We start from the raw sequence: 10,721 nt of genomic DNA on the forward strand, positions 1-10,721 counted from the left end.
ACCCTCCGACAGTGCCCCGCTCCCTCAGCGCTGACCCTCCGACAGTGGCCCACTCCCTCAGCGCTGACCCTCCGACAGTGCCCCACTCCTTCATTCTTCAATATGGGTGGAGTTTCTGGAGTGGAACTAGAATCCATTACCCTGTGACCCTGTACAGAGTGAGAGATACTACACATTGCCTGGTTTGTGATTACAGACCCCACGATGTATGAAGGAATGGGCCGTCTGACATTCAGTGGTTTGCTAAATGCGCTCGATGGTGTTGCATCAGCTGAAGCGAGGCTCATCTTCATGACCACAAACCACCTGGACAGGTAGAAGTCAATTTTCATTTTGCCTCATTTACCTTTCCTTGGAATAAATCTCCCACATCGACCAGGATCGAATCACCCTGACATTCCTTTTCTCCCCTCCATACAGTCACAGAGTCACTTGGGACGTTGAGAGGGTGGAAGTACAAAGAAAAATCAGGGCTAAATAATGGAGAAAGTGTTATTTGAAACCCTTCTCCAGTTCCTTTACGTGCTCAGACAAATCGGACAAAGCCTGTAAAGATATTTAGCTTCAAAATGATACAGTCTCTTTTCCTGTCAGAACCTCATCCAGCTCCTTCTCAAATACAGAGTCAGTGACCCACACCAACAGCACCTCATTCCCAGAGGTTCCCTGTGTCAGAGGGAGATTCACAGGAGTGGTTCTGGAGATGTGGAGTTTCAGCCACGCAATTAGATGGGAGAAATTGGGGCTGATCTTCTGGGAGGAAGGCTGAGAGGAGATTGTTCAAGATCTGGAAGGTGCCTGGAAAAACTGCAATAGAGAGAACCTGTTCCAGTCGGAATTAGGATCCAGAGGTACAGACTCATGGTGATTGGTAGAAGCAGCATTGGCAGCAGGAAGTGAAACAATTTCTCATAGTGAGTGGGTAAGATCTGGAATGCACAAAACTGAGTGTGGTAGAGGCAGGTTTAATTGAGACTTTCAAAATAGAAATTGAATCATTACGTGGAGAGGAAAGGTTTGCGGTGCTGCAGAGAGAGAGAGGCAGGAATGGTATGAGGTGAACTGTTCTTGCAGACGACTAGCGCAGATATGACACACAGAATGTCCTCCTTTTCTGTGTAACCATTCTGACTCAGCTCCTCACTTCTTAGCCAGGACCGAGAGGAAGCCATTCAGCCGTCAAGCCATTCAGCTTCCTGCTGCACAGGAAGAGACCACTCAGCTCTTCAAACCCGAAGTATGAGATCTTGACTGATCTGTACTTTAACTCCATTTACAGAGACATCTAGTGCAACTGAACAGAAGGAGGCCACTTGACTCAACACTTGGAGTGGTGCAGTGGCTCAGTGGTTAGCACTGCTGCCTCACAGCGCCAGGGACCCGGGTTCGATTCCAGCCTCAGGCAACTGAGTCTGTGTCGAGTTTGCTCATTCTCCCTGTGTCTGCGTGGGTTTCCTCCGGGTGCTCCAGTTTCCTCCCACAGTCCAAAGATGTACAGGTTAGGTGGATTGGCCATTGGAAAAATGCCCATAGTGCCCAGGGATATGTCAGCTTGGTGGATTAGCCATGGGAAATGCAGGGTTACAGGGATAGGGTAGGGTGGGTCAGTCTGGGTGGGATGCCCTTTGAAGGGGTGATGTGGGCTTGATGTGCCAAATGGCCTGCTTCCACACAGTAGGACATTCTATGTCTGCACCAGTCTTCAAAGGAACATCATTACCTCGTGCCAAACCCCTGATTTTTCCCCATGTCATTGCTCACCAGTTCTATCCAAATAACCATCCAATGCCCCTCTTAGTTGACTTAATTGAACCTCCATCCCCCACATTTTCAGGCAGTTCATCTCACGCCTTAAATACTCTCTCACATTTTTTCTCACATCACTCTTGCTTTTCCTGCACATCACATCACATCAAATCAATGCCCTCATTTTTGTTCCTTTTACAAACAGAAATCGTTTCTCCCTGTTCTTTGTAGCTGGCCCACTCATGATTTTGAAAACCTCTATCAGATTGACTTATCTTTGCTCCTTATCCCTCGATACCTCTACTCAACTACAATCTGAATCTTTGGGCTCCAACTGACCCCCAACACCTGCAGCAATCTAGGGAATACACTGATGGATATCCGCATCCTCCTGTAACATGGAGTGGCCAAGCTCTACGTAAAAGTTCATGCCATTTTGTTCTTGATTCCCTCAACAGGGAAGATAGTTCCTCTATATCTTCTCTGTCAAATTCTTGTAATGTTTTAGATGACTAGATTTTTTTTAATTCATTGAATTATAGCTAGGTTTTTGCAATTTCTAGCCCTCATTTTAAACTCCTAACCAACCCTAGTCTAATCAGACAAGTATATCCAAAGAACACAGATGCTGGAAATCAGAAACGCAGCAGGTCTGGCAGCATGCTTTCTCTTCATAGATGAGTTTTCCCAGCAGTTTCAGTTTTTGTTTCTAGCCTAATTAGCCCCTTACTGACAAGCACCAAGTTCATTTCCCAATTCTCATCTTCCAGCTTCTCAAATGCTGACATAACCCCCAGTTTAATGGTTCCCTCTTTGGTGGCCGTGCCTTCAACTGTATTCACTCCCTAAACATCTCCACCTTTAAGACTGTGGTTAAAATCTACTTCGACTAAACACCCTTCCAGGGGTAAACCATTCAGGACTGAGACGAGGAAGAATTTCTTCACTCAGAGAGTTGGGAACCTGTGGAATTCTCTCCCACAGGAAGCTGTTGGGGCCAGTTTGTTAGATATATTCAAGAGGGAGCTGGATGTGGCCCTTGTGGCTAAAGGGATCAATGAGTATGGAGAGAAAGCGGGAGTAGGATACTGAGATTGCTTGGTCAGCCATGATCGTATTGAATGGTGGTGCAGGCTCGAAGGGCTGAATGGCCTACTCCTGCACCTTTTATATGTTTCTGTGTTTCCTGTTATCCCCGTGTAGCTGGCCATCATATTCAACTTGATCGCTGTCCTGTGAAATGGCTTGGGATCTTTGACACCAGTGAAGATGCTGAAGAGCTGAGAGTTGTTTATTTGCACAATAACAAATTCAGATTCCTCTTGCTCTGCTCCAGTGTTGGCATCCTCCTCAGTGATGATTATGTCATCAGCTAACTGGTGTAGGAAACAAGAAGTAACTTCAAGAGTAGACCATTCAGCCCATTGAGTTAATTCCACCATTCAGTATCATGGCTGATCTTGGGATTCAGTTCACTTTCCCAGCATCTCCCTGAATTCCAGAGAGACCAAAAAATCTGTCAGCCTCAGAATAGAATAGAAGAAACTTTATTATCACTTGTACTCCAGTACAAGAGTACAGTGAAAAGGTTTTACAATGGCTGCCTTTTAATGGTGCCATCTTAAGTACAAGTACCTAGGTACAAACCTTAGAGGGAAAAAAGTAATGTTGTGAGACAAAACAGGATTAAAAGGTAAGGATTTACATTACAGTCTGGTAAAAGTACCAAACAGTAGCAGGCTCAACATGAGCACCAGGTGCAACTCCAACAGCTGGTCCTGCATCACACCAGCCTCCAGTCTGTTCCTCTCTGGCACTCAGCAACAACCAGGTAAGTCGCGCTTGTCCAGGACTAGCCTCACCTCGCGCCTTACATATGTTCAACGATGGAACATCCACAATCCTCAATCTAGCGAATTCCAAAGATTTATAATCCTTTCAGCAAAGGAATTTCTCCTCATCTCATTTCGAAATGATTGGACGCTTATCCTGAAACCGTGCCCCCAGGTTTTAGTTTCCCCAGCAACGGATACGGCTCACAGTTCACACTCGAGAGAGGTGTCAAACCATTAACTGTAACTCCTGGATTTCCATGTTATCTTCCTGTTTTTGTGTCTCCCTTCAGGCTGGATCCTGCCCTGGTCCGTCCAGGACGAGTGGACCACAAGCAGTTTGTTGGGTACTGCTCCCACTGGCAGCTGTCCCAGATGTTCCAGCGGTTCTACCCAGATCAGCCAGCGGCTCTGGCTGAGGAGTTTGCAGACAGAGCACTCTCCGTCTCGGACAGGATCAGTGCTGCCCAGGTACAGGGGCACTTCTTACTGTATAAACTGGAACCTCTCAATGCCATTGAGAACATCCAGCGTATCATCATGTAAACGCCAGGAGAGCTGAACCATCTCAACCCTGAGAGAGGAAAGGAGCCCCTGTGGCCCAGCACTGAAAAAAACTAGATTCTATTTAAAAGAATAAAACCTAAAAGTGAAGCCTGTACCTCAGTGCTCAGTATGTGTGAAGAGATGCTCTCATTTATAGCTCCATATGGAGGGCTAATGTTGGCCAGTTAAATGGCCCTTAATCACATGTTTCTATTTATGGGATCTTGTTGTGTGAAAGCTAGTGAGATGCCTTTGCATACAGAGCAATTGTGGAAAGGAATTCAGTAATCACAAAGTGCTTAACCTGCAGCAGTGTTAATAGTGATTGGGACTCCAAACAGAATACTCCTGCTCTTTGCCTGTGGAATTTCTAATGTCCACTCAAAAGGCCAAACAGAGATCTGTTTAAGCTGGCCTCTCCTAACAGTGTAGCAGTGTACTGGCACTTTACAGGCAACTGGGATTAAGTCCTGAAGTGAACACAGAGAAATGTGTGCTACCCACTGCAATCTTCCTTGATGCAAACACAGAGGGAAGGTGAGTCTGATTCAGTTGTGCATGTTAAGTTCACCATCTGAGCAGGTTAACTGGCCCTTAATGTTCTGTTGCTGTCTGTAGCATCATAGCGTGGGCTAGCTGTTGGAAACCTTTCCCAAATCACTGTCTGCCTTTTGAAAAGTGCTTCATTAAACACAAAGTGTTCGAAGCCTCAAAAGCAGGCAGTTAAAGTTCTTACATTCACCTCCCTTTGTCAGGGATCAGGGAGGAAGGTCTCTGCTCTGTTTGTGTTCCTACCTGTGAAGGGCATGATTCCCTGTGACATCCCGACAGTGGAATGAACACTGAAGGTGACACAGAGGTGAGTGAGTCATCTGGCATCTGTGGGCCCATGCTGTGACAAAACAACAGATTAGCAAATGTCATTTTCTACTATCATGCAAAAGCAAAACACTGCAGATGCTAGAGAAATGCAACTGGTTTGGCAGCATTTGTGGAGAGAGAAACAAAGTTAATGTTTGCTGTTGATAATCTTGACTTGATGAAATGACAGGCCTGGGCAAGACATGATGTAATGTGGTAAAAATGTTGGACTTGTATGGAAAGGATTTATTTTACTCAGCCTGACATCAATTAAAGGATTATATCAATACGAATAATTCTGAGCCAAATGGTGTTTTGAGTCCTGTTTTTGGATACAATTCTTGTCCTTGTTCTCACAGTTTGCATTAGGTAGATAATAGTAAATGACAGGAACACTTCCTGTTCAGCTATTTCCTGTCTGAAGAGGAAGCTAACATCTGTAATTCTACCTTGCTTCCACCTGTTGTATGGCTCTGCCATTTTATACCAGTTTCAAACAGAATGATTTGCATTTTTCCAGCACCTTTCTCAACTGCAGGAGGTCCCACGGTGTTTTACAGCCAGTGAAGTCCATTTGAGGTGCAGTCACTATCATGATTTGATTTAATTTGTTGTCACGTGTACCGAGATACAGTGAAAAGTATTACTTTGTGTGCTATCCAGGCAAATCATTGCCTTACATAAGTACATCAGGGTAATAGAACAGAATGCAGAATATAGTGTTACAGCTACAGAGAAAGATCAGCTCTAATATATGCGAGGTCCATTCAAAAGTCAGATAACAGCGGGGAAGAAGCTGTTCTTGAGCTAATTTGTGCACAGCAAGACCTCACAAACAGCAGTTTGAGAATGAAAGTTAGGAAGTAAAGTAAGTTGTGAAAAGAGCACAGAGAGGCTACGACAAGTTATTGATCACTTACGTTAGCGGAAAAACATGTGGCAAATGGGGTATGGACAGAGGGCAGTGGGTGGTGAGGAATGACTGAGGAGGATTCTGGGAGAAGTCAGCTTGGTCACCACTACTTTTGAGAAGAGGATTGGGGACATAGACTTAACTGCTCAGGAAGCAAGTTTGGAAATTGAGAGAGTAGTGCCTGGACGGAAATAAAATGTTTTGAGGGCAAAGGAGAGGGTCATGTTGTTCCCTGAGCAGACTGCCAAAGTCATTTGGCAGAGTACCTCATCCCCAGAACTTTCTAACAAACTCCAAGACATCATTTGGCTGGTGGTGGGAAGGGCAGTACCTGTGCGATCCTTCATGTATGCCCAGTCGGTCAGTGCCACTGCACACTGCCCTTGAAGCTGCTATGGAGTGTAGGCTGCCACACATCTCCTGCTGGAATGTGCCTTTGTAAAGGGAGTCTGGAGAGAGATGCAATGGTTTTTGTTGAGGCTAGCCCCGAGCAGCTCCATGACAAGGGATGTGCTCTATGGTCTATTCCCTGGACGTACACTGTGACAAACATCGCCTGCACGTGGAGGACCGTCAACTCGGTGAAGGACGCTCTTTGGGTCTGCCCGAAACTTGTAGGTCTTCCAGAATAAGGAGTTGACCCTGACCAAGTGTCGCAGACTGGCACATTCCAAGGTCCAGGACAACGTGCTGAGGGATGCACTAAAGCTTAGGGCAGCTGCTGCCAAGGGGCATTGGGGAAAGACCACCGTGTAAGGTCCTTCTGCCAAAGTACAATGGGGGTCTGTTCAGTTGTCAGACCCTTCAGATGCCTCAAGTGCACGTAAATATAGCCCTGTATAAATTAGAAATGCCTTGTGTTTGTTTGTTCTCCATATGCAAAGATTGTCCAGAATCAAACTGCTCTAGTGACTGAGTCACAGCAGCACGGTGGCTCAGTGGTTAGCACTGCTGCCTCACAGCGCCAGGGACCCGGGTTCGATTCCACCCTCAGGTGACTGTCTGTGTGGAGTTTGCACACTCTCTGTGTCTGTGTCGGTTCCCTCCGGAATCTCCGGTTTCCTCCCACAGTCCAAAGATGTGCAGGCTAGATGGATTGACCATGGGAAATTACCCGTAGTATCCAGGGTGGGAAATGCAGGAATAGGATGGGGGGTGGGTCTGGGTGGGATGCTCTTCAGATGGTCGGTATGGACTCCATGGGCCGAATGGCCTGCTTCCACACGAAGGATTCTAATATGATTCTATGAATGCTCTAGTGTTCTGAGGACGGGTCACTGGACCTGAAACGTGAACTCTGATTTTACTTCACTGATGCTGCCAGACCTACCAAGCTTTTTCAGTTACTTCTGTTTTTGTTCTAGTGACTGTGTATATAAAGATTTTTATAAATAAAGTATATTTTTGAAATTTAAAAAAAAACTTATGTTTTGTAGTTGTGTTCTGATGGAGCGTGGGAGTGAGAGACCTGAGTTTGGTGATTAGTAATCAGTTTCTGGATTGTTGTTTGTAGTTGAAAAGGTTGATTTAGTCACAGAATCCCTACAGTGTGGAAGCAGATCATTTGGCCCATCAAGTCCACACCGACCCAACCCCCTATCCTATCCCTGTAACCCTTCATTGCCCACAGCTAATCCAGCTAGCCTGCACACTACGGACAATTTATCATGGCCAGTCCACCATAACCTGTACATCTTTGGACTGTGGGAGGAAACCGGAGCACCCGGAGGAAACCCACGCAGACACGGGGAGAATGTGCAAACTCCACACCGACAGTCACCCGAGGGTGGAATCGAGCCCAGGTCCCTGGTGCTGTGAGGCAGCAGTGCTAACCACTGAGCCACCATGCCGCCACAAAGTCAATGCGATTCACAATGGCAGGAGATATCAGCCCCATGGAACGCTCCTCCTACAATGTGTTGGAAATCAGGGACACTACCAGTCTCCATGGTAGCTCCGTATACAGGTAATGTGTTCAGCCTCAGTTCCTGATTTGCTGCATTGAGTGCCTGGAACTGTGGATGGACTCATTATGGAGCATCCATGAGTCTGAGAATGTTTAGTGAGCTGGTCACACCACCAGTAAGGGCTACACAGACAGGGAAGAGTTGGATGGCCACCAGGAAGACGAGTAAGTGTGTGCAGGATTCCCATGTGGCCATTCCGCTCCCACACAGGTATACTGTTTTGGATACCATCAGGAGAGTCATAGAGATGTACATCATGGAAACAGACCATTTGGTCCAACTCGTCCATGCTGACCAGATATCCTAAATTACTCTAGTCGCATTTGCCAGCATTTGGCCCATATCCCTCTAAACCCTTCCTATCCATGTACCCATCCGGATGCCTTTTAAATGTTGTCATTGTACCAGCCTCCACCACTTCCTCTGGCAGCTCATTGCATACACGCACCACCCTCTGCGTGAAAATGTTGCCCTTTAGGTCTCGTTTAAATCCTTTCCCCTCTCACCTTAAACCTATGCCCCTCTAGTTTTGGCCTCCCCTAACCTGGGGAAAAGACCTTGGCTGTTCACCCTATCCGTGCCCCTTATGATTTTATAAACCTCTGTAAGGTCACCCCTCAGCATCCAACACTCCAGGGAAAATAGGCCCAGCCTATTCAGCCTCTCCCTGTAGCTCATACCCTCCAACCCTGGCAACATCCTTGTAAATCTTTTCTGAACCCTTTCAAGTTTCTCAACATCCATCCTAAGGGGAAAGAAGCAGCAGCTAGGTAAGTGACACCTGTTGAAGAGCAGGGACTGTCAGTGTAGACCCACAGTGGTGATCGGGAGCGGTACGGTCAGGGGCATGGACTGGTGTTCCTATGGCTATATGTGACACTCCAGGATGGTGTGTTGCCTCCCTGGTGCCAGGGTCAAGGATGTCTCTGAGCGGGCACAGAACATTCAGAAGGGGAAGGGTGAACTGCCAGAGTTTGTGGTCCATATTAGAACCAACAACGTTTGCAGAAAGAGACATAAGTTCCTGCAAAGGGAGTTCAGGGAGTTAGGTAGAAGTTTGAAAAGCAGGACATCTAGGGTTGTAATCTCCAGATTACTTCCTGTGTCATGTGTCAGTGAGGCTAGGAATAGGAAGATAGTACAGTTTGTGACAATACTATGGCTTTAAGAGATGTATTTTGTCCTTTTTTTTAACTTGATCACACTCCCCTGATACTCCTGTGATAGTGATGCAAATGCCTCCCTAGCCCTTCTTAGCAACTTTGTTTGAATCAACAATACTCACATGGTCACTGGCCATTTCATTTGCTTAGCTACTTTCCTCAGATGAAATGAGAAAGGCTTAGGCCACAGTGGATTGATTGATTTTACTGTCAAGTGTACCGAAATACAGTGAAAAGCTTTGTTTACGAGCGGTACAGGCAGATCACAGCAAGCAAAGGATGTACAGATCAAAAAAGCATACAGGTTACATTATTTGAGGCTAAAGTATCGTATGCACTTCTGGAATCCACATTATAGGAAGACCGTGAATGCATTGGAGAGGGTACAATGGAGTTTTACCAGGCGAGTTTCACTTATGAAGAGATTGGACACACTTGGGTTGTTTTCCTTGGAGCAGAGGAGTCTGAGAGGTAGACAGGAAGAAATCTTTCCCCTTGGTAGAGGGATCAATGACCTGGGCAGGGTCGGGGAGGCCTCTGTATAGCTATAACAACAATTCCTGACCCAACCCATCACTGCCTGGCTTGGTGTATACACTTGAGCATGCCTTGAAATATGCTGCTAACTAGCTATTTTAATGTGGTGTCAATCATTAGCTGGACAATAGGCTCACAAAGTTTCATGTATTCAAAGTTTATTCCTTTGGATAAGATGAAGCTCTACAAAAGTTTAGGGAGGATATTCCAGAATGTAGGCTCCAGGCAACTGAAGGCAGAGCCACTGATGGAGAGGTGAAGGGAATGAGGGATACGCTAGAATCTACAGCAGGAGAGCTGCAGGGGTCTTGGAGCATTACAGGGCTGGAGGTGATGGCAGAGATAGACGGAGAGGTGAGACCACGAGAATTTTAAACTCAAAATTCATAGTCATCGCAGATCGGTGAGCACAGAGTAATGGATAAATGTGATTTGATGTGAGTCGGACAACACTGTTTTATGGGTTCAGGTTTACAGAGGCTGTAAGTTAAAAGTCTAACCAGATGATATTGTCAACCTGCAAGTGGTAAAAATCACCTTCCAGTGTTTCGCCCGAATAACATACCATCCCAGATTTGGATTTGTGATAACCTTTGTTCACCCTCGGATCTCCTTCCTGAACTGGGAATTAGCTGTTAAAGAACCTCGCTAATGGGATCAAAAACCTCTATCCTTCGAACATAATTAGGTTCAGGTCAACCTGATAGAGGTCAATAAGATAACAAAATGGAAAACGATGCAGGACCCAGGGGCCCATGCTGATCTCATGGGGAACTCGTGCTGAATTTAAATTCAATTTAAAATCTGAACTATGAAACTAGTCTCAGCAATGGTGACCACCATTATTGTTGTAAAAACCCATCTGGTTCAGGAAGGTCCTTCCCAGAAAGAAATCTGCCCTCCTGACCTGATCGGGTGTGATTTTCGAGCCACATGCAATGTGGGTGACTCCTAACTACCCTCTGAAATGACCACACAGTTCATGGGGTGGAGAGCAGTTTCTTGCCTTGCCAGGAACACCCACATCCCATGGAAGAATAAAAAGAGTAGTTAACATACTGATCCCTGATTCCAGTTTGTAAATTAGAGCAGACCAGGAGATTTGAACATAAACTCTGGGAGAGTTGGAATAGATAGTGTTGGGCAGGGCTCCAAC

The 10,721-nt window shown here is 46.0% G+C and overlaps 1 protein-coding gene across 1 annotated transcript in view; it reads left to right on the forward strand.

Annotated features, from left to right (window-relative positions):
* Nucleotides 1-5,658, forward strand: part of LOC109925086 (mitochondrial chaperone BCS1) — an 18,029-nt gene extending 12,371 nt beyond the window's left edge. The window contains exons 7-8 of the mRNA XM_020525065.2: nucleotides 197-314; nucleotides 3,872-5,658. Coding sequence (XP_020380654.1) covers nucleotides 197-314; nucleotides 3,872-4,124 — 371 coding nt within the window. The 3' untranslated portion in view covers nucleotides 4,125-5,658. The remainder of the gene's footprint in view (nucleotides 1-196; nucleotides 315-3,871) is intronic.
* Nucleotides 5,659-10,721: the final 5,063 nt, after the last annotated feature.

The sequence above is a fragment of the Rhincodon typus genome, chromosome 7, assembly GCF_021869965.1.
Source record: "Rhincodon typus isolate 14 chromosome 7, sRhiTyp1.1, whole genome shotgun sequence".
Lineage (NCBI taxonomy): Eukaryota > Metazoa > Chordata > Chondrichthyes > Orectolobiformes > Rhincodontidae > Rhincodon > Rhincodon typus.